The following is a 14,022-nucleotide window of genomic DNA, read 5'->3' on the forward strand; positions in this document are numbered from 1 at the left end:
AGAGGCCAGCGCAGCCCCGCTGGGAGAGGCCCGACAGTGACCATCATTGCTGTGTGCAGCACTGCTCTTATGCCAGCACGTATCAGGCATTTTCTTTCTTTGTTATAGCCATATTAAATAATGAAGGAAAAAAAACCACCAAGTCAAAGCAAACAAAGTGCCTCCAACCACATTTTGTACTTTGGTGCTTTCCCCCCAATATTTCCATTCTCCCTTCCTGCAACAAACTCATTATTTACCCATCAAGTAGGGGCTGTTACTTATAGCAACCAATTGGTAAAGGTGATGAGAAAGTCTCACAGAGTACTTAGCTGCCTCAGCAGACAGCTGCATATCGGTATAAAAATTTGGCTATGCCACCGTTGCTTTTTACTAAAACAGGAATAATAGTATTTCCTTACTTCACAGTTGGTTTGTAGTTTATTGAATTTAGAACCATGAAAAATAGACACATAGAAACAGAGTACTTAAACAGGTCTGTGATTAAAAGGTGTATCCAAATGCAAGCCTGACTCTTTTTTTTCTTTCTTTTTTTTTTTCCCTACAGGTTATGAGCATGGTGTCTGGCTTTGGTCCCCTCATCACAGCTGGCATCTTTTCTGCTACTCTGTCATCAGCTCTAGCATCTCTTGTCAGCGCACCCAAAGTTTTTCAGGTCAAATTAAACTATCCATTTCCTTATACTCTGTTTTACTTCAAAGACAGAATTTGGTTGAACTCCATGTGCCAAATGTGATATATATTTAAACAACACTGATATGTGGAAGGAAGAGGCAGGAAAACCAGTATGCAGAACATTTTTAAAATAGAAATAGGCAGAAATATCACCCTTTTACAAGGGTGATAATGTTCCTTTGGCCAGAGCGCAGCTTTGCTACAGGAGCAGGGGATACATATACGCATATTACCGGTAGCTTCAAGGCTATTTTCAGGACCACCTCTGTCTTCTTATAGAAAGCCACCCTGTAAGCACAGGAGTACCAGGAATATGCAGAAGCCCTCAGGACCACAGGATTCAGGTGCTGGCAGGTGTGCTCAAACAGGCTGTCCAGAAGCTGTCTGGGCAGCAGCAACATGGACAGAATGGCAACTGACAGCATGGGACAGAAACATAACTTTTACAGTTTACACCAAGCCACTGATTTGTGCTACAGTTTCCTCCAATTTATACTCTGTTTCGCTCTTCAGTTAATATTTTTTTTTTAAAAAAGTACTAAGTATTAAATGCTTGTGATTCTGTTTTCCTGCTATATAATATCATAGTAGGATATTGGATTATCGTGTTATTTGAGTGTTTATGTGCCATAGCAGTGAACATACTTGAAGTATTAAGATAGATTTAACTTTTGTTTAGCAAAAGCCTAGCAAGCTGTCACTCACAGACAGTGAACTTGTGATGCAAGAAAGGACTGCTTAATAGAATTAAGTTCTGATTTGTCTACTAGGCTCTTTGCAAGGACAACGTCTACAAAGGGCTCCACTTCTTTGCTAAAGGATATGGAAAGAACAACGAGCCCATCAGGGGATATGTCCTCACTTTTGTGATTGCTATGGCATTCATTTTGATTGGTTAGTATATTATTACAAAACTGCTTTAATCTCATCTTCTGGAATTATATAAATTGATATTTTAACACCATTACTAGCTATGGTTAGAAAAATTTCCAGTCAGGTAAGATCTAACATAAACCCGAGCACACTCAAGCCCTGGTAACAATTCTCTTATTCTTAAAAAAGGTAAAAAGTAACCAATAAGGACTTTAGTAACATCTCAATGCCACCACAGTATCATTTTCGAAGATGTAGAGTAAGTGCAATTCCTGTTCACTTTATTGGAAGAGTGCAGTGCTTAGAGCTATATCAAATAAGGAAAAGTCACCAACTTTGAAAATGGTTTTCCAGTTTATATTGCACAGCTCTAAGGTATTTTTTGAGATAACCTAGAAGCTTACTCTGCCAAGCCTTCCCCACAGTCAGCTCCCAAGCAAATACCAGTTTACTAGTATTGGTGGTAGAAAATACCAGCTACCATATTCAGAGGTGTGGGGATCTTTAAATAAGTGTTTCTGAGATTTGAAATTCAAACTGTGACACAAAGTAAATTGGAAGTTTAGCAGAGAATTCAGATGGCCATTTAAAAAGAAAAATGTTAAGTTTAAACTGTAAGTCTTTCATTCAATGCATCTGTCCTCTCAATTATGACTTAAAATTCTGAAATTTAGACCAGATCTACATCATTAAGAGCCAGAGTATCAAGTATAACCTTGCATAGCACATAACGTTATTAAACTCAACATGAGCAGACACTACTTAATATGAATGAAGGTGTATCAAGGTGGCCTTAGAATAGTACCACAGGAAAATACCCAAGCTCTCCCTTGGTGACAAATTCAGAGTGTCCAGATTTAACGCATTATCATGAAAAAGCCATCCCGGAATCCAGGAAACTGGTGCCTATGTCTGACTTGTGTGCGTGTGTGTGTCTTGCAGCTGAACTGAATACCATTGCTCCCATCATCTCCAATTTCTTTCTGGCTTCATATGCTTTGATTAATTTCTCCTGTTTTCATGCCTCATACGCAAAATCTCCAGGTGAGTCTGCATTCACCAATGATTTAAATGTCAGCTTCATAGTCTGATCTCTACACATTTTTGACTGTATGTCAGAGAAGACTGCAGTTACCCATAAAATATCTAAGCTATGTGATCCGAGGTTTTACTACTCTCATTGAATATGGTGACATTTTATTTATCTCCAAAAGATAAAGGTTCTAGTCCTTACATTCCCTACATCTGCACAGGATGAAAAAGACTTTAGTGCATCCCACTGGAGCAGAAAAGCTCCTCCTGAGGGTACCTTTTCCCCCCTCGCTATCCCACAACATAGGTGGATGAAAACCTATGCCAACTTTAGCCACATAAGGTAAGCAAGGAACAAAACCAAAGGTACAGCGAAACTTCCAGAAGAGTTCACAAGAACAGTAATCGGGCCAGAAGTGACAGAAGGGAACATGTGGAACAAGAACGGCTCCACAAAACAGCATCAGCACGTCTGTGCCGTAGCAGAACTATAAGGTGAAACACAACAAGCTCTTCTTCAGGGCTAACTGAGAGCCCCTCTCTACATTTGCACAGGCAAGGAACTGGTTTTCAGGCTTACACATCACCACAACAGAATAATTCTCATCTTCAAGAATGAAGAGGTGACACCTTAAGGACTAAAGTCAATCAGCTGAGCAACACTGGTTTTGACACACAGGAAAGACAATTTCCCACTGCTGTGAATCAATTATTCAATTCAAGGAGCGAGGAATACAATTTTGATTTTCAATGTGAAGAAACCGCAGTAGTGACATAAGTGCCTACATCAGCTTCCTTCCTATAGATCTGCGTGGTGCCATTTGTTCAGGGGGCAGAAAATACAAGTGCTTCTGCTAATTACCTGCACAGCTGCACAAATGCAGATCTGCTCTACACAGCCTTGGAGCTGAGTAAAAATTGCCTCTGTAGGCTCCATGTGCGTGCATGTGACTCAACTCTGTAACTACTTAATATTTCAGAAAAAACTGCAGCTATTTTTCTTTTCCAATTTCCTCTATTTCTGCCAGTTCGCAGTGATAGATTATAATAATTGCAAGGCCACAGGACAGTAGGTTTCTTCACAGCAGGACCTTCCCATTCCCTGATTCCAAAGACAATCCAAGATAGGGTTGCTCAGCCTCATCTTGTATCTTCCATGTTTTTCCCCCTCTCCAAAGAGTCTGCTCTGCAGAACACCTGGTAGAGACCTGCAAACCATGGAGCCTCACTGCTTCCCTCATCAGTTTAATTGCTAGCATGGGATGGATTTAGTACTGCAGCTGAAGAACAGCAAAGCTTTTTTAAAGTCAATTGCAAATTATTTCATTCTTCTACCAGTGAGGCCAGGCAATTTCCAAGTTTGACAGGTGCACTTAGAGCACTGGGATAAACTCTCCTCTCCACAAGTGTTCAGCTCCCATTACTAAACTCTACATATATGCATCAAAAGGACAGAGTAGCTAATTACATGGAGTTACAGTAAAAATCAATTTTCAGTTCTGAACCAGTGAGGTTTAATTTGGCAAAAAAACCACATAAACAGAACGGTTACTCAAAGCCAGGCTGGACAAAGTAGTAGGAAAGGGTCTGTAGTAAAAGGCTTGTAAGACCCAGTACTCTGCAAGCATAGAAATTTACATCAGCTGAAAATGTCGATACTTGTGATGCCTGAGAATATGCACACATTACCCCCAGGCCTTCACAGAGCCTGAAATAAATTGTATATGGCTTTCTATGTGCAAAACCAGTGGAATGCCATCCGATCAATGTATTTTATGCTCTTCCTATTTCCTCGATTCTCTTTAAACAGGTTGGAGACCTGCATTCAGATATTATAACATGTGGGTGTCACTTTTTGGAGCCCTGTTGTGCTGTGGTGTCATGTTTGTCATCAACTGGTGGGCAGCTCTCATCACTTATGCCATTGAGTTCTTTCTATATATTTATGTAACATATAAGAAGCCAGGTAAGGCCAAAAAATACTATTAATTTTTGTATGTGTTATACAGCAAGACTGGATTTTATAGGAATTAATTCTACTTACAGAATTAGACCTTTCTTTTTCTCAGATAACTTTCTTTAGAGTGAAGTCTGGAGCATCCCATTAAATCTCACTTTGTATAATATAGATTAAGATCATAGTCTGGTGAATTTTTGCCTGTTCAGAAAGCACTCCAAATATAATTCAGGGCTTTGTGTAAGCATTCCAGCACACAGGTTTATTCCCACCACATCTTGGCCACATTTGGGCTTTTATGTGAGTATTCACTCATAATTTTTTTCATCTACACATGCCTGAATTTTGCTGTGCTCTTAGCTGACTCACCCGGCATCCTCACTCAAATTGTAAACCTGCTGCCCATTACACAACAAAAATGCAAGCTGAACTACCCATGAGCTGATCATCCTCCGGCACCTCCTTACAACTCTTCAGTAAATCAAGAAAGATGGGCACGCTTTACTGCTGGAAAAAACTGTCAGTAGCTCAGCAAATCATGGAGGAGGTATCCTCAGAAATCTGTGCGCTAACACAGCACCAGTACAAGACTAGAGAGTCTTGTATATGCCAAAATTAGTTTTGAAGACTAGCTTTTGACCTATATAGCAGAACAGGGCTAACTGGAGCTACCAGTATTCTTAACTAATGGTTTAATTTGAACTTCCTGAAGCCCCACGCTCAGGCTGTCCAATTCATACATGGGAGGAGGAAGCAAAGTTCACAGAACTGAGAATAAAATGGTTTTTAGGCAGAGGAAGAACATTCCTTATATTAAAAATATTGGAAATGAGGTAATTTATTTGCATGTTTGTTTTTGCATCACACAAAACCTATACTACCAAGAAGCACAAAACCTACGCTATCACAAAGCACAAAGAATGATAGCTCTGTATCTGTGAACCATGAGAGAATATACGCTGCTTTGGCTTATAGATAACATGATACTGACCTTTGCAATAGAACTTAGGGAAAAGCTCTTGGTTTAATACGCATTATTTATCTCTATTATATGCAGAAGTAAACTGGGGCTCTTCTACACAGGCTCTTTACTATGTTAATGCCTTAGACAGTGCTCTGGCATTAACTACAGTGGAAGACCATGTGAAAAACTTCAGGTAAGGTTTACAGTGAACAGCAGAATGGCTTATAACGGCTGAATAAGCACATCATGCAATTAAATACAATCTCCTTCTTCCTCCTAACAGACCGCAGTGCATAGCATTAACAGGAGCTCCTATGATCAGACCTGCTCTGCTAGACATCACGCACGCTTTCACAAAGAACAACGGGCTGTGCATCTGTTGTGAAGTGTACACGGTAAGGTCAACTCATACAACTCTGAAAATTCAGCACCAGTGGGTGCTGCAGATCTCCATTCCACATTCCACTCTCACTCAGCACACACTGTTCCCATTGGTCCTGACGGGCATCCGTACAGACCATCAAAGAGATTTGCGCCGAGAATGAATTTTGCTATAAGCCTTGACAAGAAAGCCATCGGTTGATATGGAGCCTGCTGGTAAGTGCCTCATTGAGATGCATTTCAGGGTTCGTAGTAGATGGAACAAAAAATAGTTTGAAAAAAATAAAGTAATACAAGGAAAAAGTTTATTTTTAAAAAAAGACACAGTAAGGCTTAAGAAAAACCCCAAACAAACAAAAAAAAACCCCTGCAACAAAACATAAAACTTTAAGGATTACAGTGCAAGAGTCAAATTAGCAAAGCTCCATTTTCAGCTTTGTCACTGATTTGCAGCACTGGGGTTTGGCAAGTAATTCAGCTCCCTTGCAGTGGTTTCTCCAAAACAGTGACAATGCTGGTTTTGAGGATAAACATGTGCTTGTGAGATCTAAAGAGAGGAGCGAAGTATATTTCTAGTTCTAAATACCCAGGAAGTGGTATATCTTAAAGGATAAAGATCTAGTCTCTCATTAGGACAGAACAAAATTAGATAGGTTTGTAGTATAGAGGAGAAAATGTATTTTAAATATCACAATGACCTTTCAATTTTGTGAGGCAAAGAAAAACAGCTCATGGCACAAAATGGAGCTGCAGAATCTAACTAACAGTTTGGGCAAGATAATGTATTCCTCTACAGGAGTGTAGGAATAATTCATTTGATGCTGCCATGTTGCAGAAAGGGAGTACAGAAGACCTACGTGCGATTCTTCCCAAATCAAATGAATCCATAGAGTGGACTGGTCTGAATTCTTCTCTAGTGTAATTATTTTAGCTTTCTCACTGCTTTCAGTAAGCATAGAATGAATCCCAACAACATGCTGAGACTATGCAGCTTCCTAAAGTTGTATTTCAGCAGGTTTTCTGCATTCTTCGGCATTTTACTCTAGTATTAGTACTTTCCATGGAGAACTGAGATTGCACTCCTATCTATATAAAAAATCAAGTTTATTTTGCTAGAGTAAGCATTTTCATTGTTTTCTAAAACTGTTATTTCTTCAGCAACTTAAGCTAAACTTAATTTGGTTGGTAAAAGTGTGACACAACAAAACTTTATGATTTGCAAAATTGTGGTAAAAAGCAGACGATAAAATTCCTAGGGATCATACTGAAGAGCAGCCTACAAAACATGTCATAACAAATACAGCAAGATCATTTAGCCAGAAATGTAAGGCCCAGCATATTTTGCCTCAAAAGCTGACATGCTGCTAGCTATGCATAAAGGAAACTTTATGTGTCTCAAAAGAGACACCATGCCAGACAGAACATCTTCCATTCCTTCATCTAATAGAAGGGTGGCATTGTCCCCCTGGCCAACAGAACACATCGTGCAAGCCAGTTGCAACACTATCTTCAGACACTCTCCTTAGAGAAACTAGGAAGATGAGTAAGACTGTTCTTTCCTCCTCTCCTTACCCATAAGGCAACTCCAACCTTGTTGTTCAACTTACTATTCCCAGCTCTTCACATGACTCTTCCAACAGCCAGGATCAAACTCTTCTCAAGTCACACCCACGAAAGCCAGACAAACTCCAGTAAGTTTACTATCACTCAAGAATGTAGCATTAAAGGAACATCACATGGACTCTCCTATCACTCCCTTTGTACTTCCCAAATAGCCATAAAGGAGTTCACAAACATACATGAGAGACAACACCTGAGAAAGCATTATCCCAGCCTATTTACGATCAAGTCAAACCGCATTTTAATGTATATATAATACTAATGAAAAAGGCACAAATGAAAACATGACATGAAATCTGCCAGGTCATTTCACAACTTCTTCTTCAATGCTCTTTTCTGGTTCTTAGATAGTACTAGCTGGAAAGTATATTTTGAAGGCCTTGCCTCCTTTTCTAGCAGCCAATCCCAGTTCACTGAAAGTAAATGAGTTGCGGTTATTTCCACATCTATATAAATGTATAGTACATCCCACTTTCTTCCAGGAAAACAAAACAAAAAAAATCAATAAGGCTGGAAAGTGTTGAAAGAAGGACATTTTGGCTTTACATTCAAAATCATCTTTTAGAAATTGATTTTGAATTAAGTGATCCTTCCCTTTTGAAGAGAATTTCTTTCAGATTAGATTTTACATGTTTTTTAAATGTGAAATAGGTTTTGAGCTTACAGTATTTGCTATGCAGGAAAAAAAAAATATCAAAATCTCCCTCAGGTCCATTTTAAGCATTTTCCCAGCTTAGCAGAAGAAGTTACTATATACTAACTTATTTTAAATGTAAAAGATTTAAATACAAATTTTGAAATACAATCTCCTAAGCATGAATTTACCAAGCCTTCTTAGTTTTACGTTATAGGAACAAAAATCGCTACTTACCAGCATCCCCAAAAACAGTAGGAATTGTAAAAGCACAAAGGAATGACTTCTGCACAAAATGAAACTCTGCAGCATGCTAAAGTTGAAAATTATCTGTTTATAACAAACCAAACTGCTACCACTTCCCAAGTCAGGCAGACTTGATTTCTTCCATGGGCCTAATCTTTTGGGGACCCACTGTCAGCCCATTCTCTGCTGCCAAGTATATCGTGTCTTGCGACTTTGATACTCGCGTGGATTTTTTTGTCTCATTAAATTACCAGGTGACCACTGAAAGAACCCGGTGACAGAGGCATTTGCATCTTTCTCTTACTATTAGTAGGCAGAAGGTTAACCATGTATATATTTAGATCTGCTGAGACTTGCTTATGTAGTCAAGTCAGGGAGGAACTTCATTCACTCCAAAACGCTTCATCATACCTTAGATATTTTTCTAAGATGTTACATTCCATAGTAGTCCTTCTTTCTGTCAGAATCACTATATTTAAGTAGTAGTAACAACCTCAGCCCTCTCAAACAGAATGTGAATTATGTTAGCAGCACAGTTCTTTCCAAAGGGCTGAATCTCTGTGGACCCTTTTTGGAAATGTATTTTTTTGACTCTCTCGTTTCTTTCCCACAGCAGATCAGGTAAATCCTTCGAAATCACCGCATGACCTACAATGCAAAACCTTCTTAATAATATTTTATTGTATCACACAGGGACCGCGCAAGCTGTGTGTTAAGGAGATGAACAGTAGCATGGCAAAAAAACAGGCCTGGCTTACAAAGAACAAAAGAAAAGCCTTTTATGCAGCAGTGGCAGCTGACAGCTTCAGAGATGGAGTGAAAAGTCTACTTCAGGTAAGCTTTTTGTTTACAGAACAGAGGAGACTGTTACATCAAAGCATCCCTTTATGTAAAGCATTACTGTTTACTTGTTAAGATGTCCTATTTATATATGGATAATGCTATAAACAGAAAGGGCATTCTAGGGGTATACGTATATTATTTTACAGGTTATTTCACAAAAACATCTAGTTCTGGGCTATGGAATTATGAGACTAGGCAGACTGATTCTCTCCCAAATGAAAAAAACACTACTTCTACAAAAAAAAAAAAAAAAGAAAAAAGAAAAAACGAGGCATCTGCAGGGCAACATATGAATGCCTACACAGCCAACACTTGATACATTTCAATTCTGTTGTTTGGTATTTCACAGCATATCAAATACCTGAGAATATTTTCTGCATTAATTGAAAACTGAATACACGTAATACACATTTTCTGCAAACAGAGAGAAGGCCATCTAAATAAAAGTCTGCAATATTTTTCTATTACTCTAAGAGTACAGCAGATAATTTCCAACAGTCCATTTAAAATGGCCTTAATGAAGGCACAGAGGCACTGTTTTCATATTTTCCGTCTCCCTCTCTCTCTCATATATATGAATATTTAGACACACAGGTACCGAGGCAAAACACAGAGAAAATTCCCATCCTTTGCTCAAAATGCACTGCTGAAAAGACATCAGTGCAAACTGAAACAGTAATGAATCAACTAAAATACTCTGGGTAACAATCACCCACTGGTAACCCACCAGAGCTCTTTGTACCTTTTCTGAATGGACAGTACAATTGAGCAAGATGAAATATTATTAATACAGAAGGATCCCTTTGTTCTACCAAAGCTTCACAAGGTCACTTGATCTTGGGTTTATACATTGTCTCAGTGGGAGATCCTTCTGATGTCTTTGAGAACTGTTACACTGATCTCTTCCTTTCCATTACTACTTAAACACTATTGCTAAAGACAACTACCGGACCACAAGTAATTCCCTTCCAGCAAACAGAAGGACAAGCATATCATTGTTATTGTAGCCAAAGGATATCTGCATTGCTTTGCTAACCAATTACTCATTTCAATGTAAATAACACAGATATATCAGTGCTACTCAAAAAACCCCATCAAGGTTCTAATAGTTTCTATCCATTTTCTTTTTGCTGGTAGTAAAAACTGGCAAGTGTTACCATCTGACTAGCTGATGTATTTGTCGGTCTCCTCCTCAAGGTTCCCAATACATTCACTATTTAGATTTCTGTAAAAAAATAGGTTAGCTGAATCGAGTTCTGACAACCCTTACTTGTTCGGGTTTTAGCATCCAGGTCCAGTTTTGGAAGCAATCTAGTATCTTGACAAACCATTTGTTTTTCCTGTTCATAAACTGTAATCTTATCTATAAAGCATGCTCAGCTAATTTTGGATAATCTTGTGGAAAGAATGCAACAAACAGCAACAGTTTCTAAGTTCAAGGCAAAAAATTATTCTTAAGAGGATATGCCTTCTCTGTGTAACTGAGGTGTTTTGAGAGACTTCAGATGCAGTTCATCTATTGAGTATTTAAAATCTGATAAAAGCTTTATGCTATTATGTTAGAATGAGCATACAAACAGTGCTTGAACTCTCTCTTGATTCCAAGTTATTGAACCATTTTAATAAGAGCATGTCAGAAGAAATGCAAATGAATGCTAATTTAGGAAAACTACATTTCTGTCATCTAAAATCATTTATAGCTGGAACGATTTAGAGCTCATCTTTCTGCTTTCTGCATGGGTATGAGCATGAAGGACATTCATGGAATGCAATCTAGTTGTAAGTGTCTCCAGAACAGTACTTTGGTTATCTTTTTACTGTAAATGAAAAGTAATGGCAAAGCATATGTGTGTACCTTCTCAAGCAGTGTTTTAATATTGTTAGGCCTCAGGCTTGGGCAGAATGAAACCAAATACCTTGGTGATTGGATTTAAGAAGGACTGGAGAAACGCCACTGCCACACAAGTTGAAAACTATGTGGGTGTTATACAGTAAGTCACAGTTCAGCATTTCCTTTTTTCACTCCTCTTAGACTACACTACCATTTCCATACAGAATTTTACATGTAGAAACACTTTACACTTTAGGAAATGCCTACAAGTCTGGATTCATACATGCTAGCTCTGTAACAGAAGTTTCTGCCCATTAAAAAAGGTTCCTTGGCTTCACACCCTAGCAAGTTCTGCTTAGCAAACATCTGGCACTACCAGAGCCGATACGGCTTGACAAGGCTACATGAAGAAGCTGCACTGCTGTCAGCAGTGCTTTTGCAGAACTGTATTTTCCCATTTTTAGTGGGCAGGAGCTCAGAGAAAAACAACCCTAATGTACATACTTAGGGAATAAGAGAATATCATGGAATTTTTCTTTTAAGCCTAGGAGACAGAGGAAGAGCCTTGCTTCAAATCTCATGTGTTCCTAAGGCTCAGGAGCTCTGTGGATTGGGATTTAGCTAGGAAACAGTCGTTTAGAAACTGGCTTCTCAGATTTTTTTCTCAAAATTCACCTGTAAAGCTGAAGCAAGATAAAGAACAGCAAAACCCACGCCAGCTTTATTTCCTCATAGAAGGGAGAAAAAATATTACCCAATGGCAGCATAATTCCTCAGAAGTCGTGCCAGAAAGACCCATTTCAGGTATAGCTTATCTGTTCCCATGCCCAGTGATACCCTTTTTTTAAATGAGGGATGGAAGTTGACAGTAGTTTTCTTATTCTTGGGCAATTCCTTCTGCAGTTTTACCTAGGGCAACCTAATACATGGCATTAACACCTCCCTATGAATGCTAACACTTTCTCTGATCTGCTTGAAGTAGCTTTCCTCACTGACATGCATGATGTGCAAGGATATTTATTATTCTTTTTCTTTCTTTTCAGTGATGCCTTTGATTTTGAACTCGGCATGATTATTGTCAGAATTAGCCAAGGATTTGATATATCTCAGGTCCTCCAGGTTCAAGGTATGTGGTGACTCAGTAGCTGAATGTCTAAGCTGGTTACATGCTCAGCACAAGAAGGAATCTTAGAGTTACTGTCCAGTTTCTAGAATAGTTTCTATGCCCATAACTTTTACAGTTCCTCCTCATTTCTGCAGTTTCAATCCTCCCTGAAATCCTTGCTGAAGGACCAGCACTGACAGAAGGAGCCTCACACATTAAGGGGCTCTGCACACCAGAGAACTCAACTCCCAAAGCACTTCCAGTACATGCACAGACTACAGCATGATTTTATCATCTTGTGCCAGAGCAACCAGTCACTCCGTGACACCTTTCCTTCCTGCTCTTGGCACGTCTTCCCCCCTTTGCCTACCCAAGATCTCTGGCACTAGCAGGAATCGGGTAGCTGCGCTTTTGGTACCACTTCTGTGGACTGCTGGGGCCCAGAAGGTTCCCACCCATACAAAAAGCTGTAACCCAAAGGAAACATCAGTTCTCTTTCTCACCTTTTTGTTCATTCTTCCTTAGGTTAGCAGTGCATATACTGAGGTAAAGGGAAAACCTTGCACTATATATCGCAAACATTCAGGGAGACATGTCACGTGCTTGAAAAGGGTAGAGGGAGACAGAGTATGCAGGCAGCTCCACCTAAACAAAGGGCTTCTAAAATCAACACACAATAGTGTTCTTCATTTTTCTTTTTCCTCTTTACGATACAGATGTCTTACTATTTCCTCAGGAACCCTGGGGAGGGAATTACTCCCATATAAAAACGTCATTGCAACAGTTCTCTAGGTTTTCAGTACAATAATTTTCCTACTTCTCCTAAGCTCGCCCACTTGAGCAGACAGATACTGCCTAAACCTGGGCATTATTCCTCGCATCCCTTGTCCTCCTCACCAGATAAATGTTTTGCGTTATAAATGAATTGGATAAAAGTCTACAGACAAGGAAGGCAGGCAGGCAAGGAAAGAACGGCAACTCTTTGCTGCCACCTGCTGTAAATCTGCCTCCAGCTTCTGCCCGGTGCCTCAGCGACGCACACCGTGCTCAGAACTGTGGGGGCGAACGGCCAGGAAGGACACAAGTACCTCAGCTAATTAAAATCAAAATTAACTCTTCATTAATGGAGAACCGATTCTAGGATGAGGCAATCCTCAAATGCAAATAACCTCTCAGCATTAAAAGGCACTGGAGACTCCTTTAAGAAACAAAGGTAGATGAATATTTATCCCAGCACAGTGGCAGCTGATGTGCCTGGAATGCTACAGGGCAAAACTACGGGGACTTAAGAAAAAATTCCAAACTAATCATGCTTTTCTTTTCCCCTCTCCACTTTTTATATCTGGAAGAGATCTTCCCGTCTCTTTGCTCGATGTAAGTCAGAAACTGAATCATTAGAACACCAGTGAAATTACAGCAAATATCAGCTTTGCATTCTTACAAACTAGCAAGTGTTCTGCACGTGTTAAGACAGAAGGAATAAGGATGAATTAGGAACATGGGGCAGAGGGGACACAGGGGGACAGGACACCAAACTAACTCAAATACACAGAAATGTTCGGGGAAAAAAAAGTTCATTGTATTCTATTACACCTGCTACAGCATCCTGTTTAAAAGAGAAATAGAAATTTTAGTTTTGAATAACCATTAAGCTAGTGACTAGGAACACATCTAATAATCAGAAGCACATGGCTATCATGAGTTCTGAAGCAGAAGAAATTACATTCCCTTGTGTTGGCAACTGAACATGCCAACGGAGCTAATACTGTCTAGCTAATGAGGGTTTGGGTTTTGTTTTGTTTTTTAAACACAATGTCTTAAATGAATTTACCTTACTCTTATTTCATACATTACTCAAATA

At 39.2% G+C, this 14,022-nt stretch overlaps 1 protein-coding gene across 2 annotated transcripts in view; it reads left to right on the plus strand.

The window, feature by feature from the left end:
* SLC12A1 (solute carrier family 12 (sodium/potassium/chloride transporter), member 1) overlaps nt 1–14,022 on the plus strand; it is a 45,376-nt gene that overhangs the window by 20,518 nt on the left and 10,836 nt on the right. For both annotated transcript variants that reach the window (XM_009876021.1, XM_009876022.1), the window contains exons 11-19: nt 548–655; nt 1,446–1,569; nt 2,491–2,592; nt 4,391–4,546; nt 5,595–5,694; nt 5,785–5,896; nt 9,076–9,216; nt 11,110–11,216; nt 12,100–12,182. In XM_009876021.1, the coding sequence (XP_009874323.1) occupies nt 548–655; nt 1,446–1,569; nt 2,491–2,592; nt 4,391–4,546; nt 5,595–5,694; nt 5,785–5,896; nt 9,076–9,216; nt 11,110–11,216; nt 12,100–12,182 (1,033 nt within the window). The remainder of the gene's footprint in view (nt 1–547; nt 656–1,445; nt 1,570–2,490; nt 2,593–4,390; nt 4,547–5,594; nt 5,695–5,784; nt 5,897–9,075; nt 9,217–11,109; nt 11,217–12,099; nt 12,183–14,022) is intronic.

Source organism: Apaloderma vittatum, unplaced genomic scaffold (assembly GCF_000703405.1).
Source record: "Apaloderma vittatum isolate BGI_N311 unplaced genomic scaffold, ASM70340v1 scaffold18819, whole genome shotgun sequence".
NCBI classification, from domain to species: Eukaryota; Metazoa; Chordata; class Aves; order Trogoniformes; family Trogonidae; genus Apaloderma; species Apaloderma vittatum.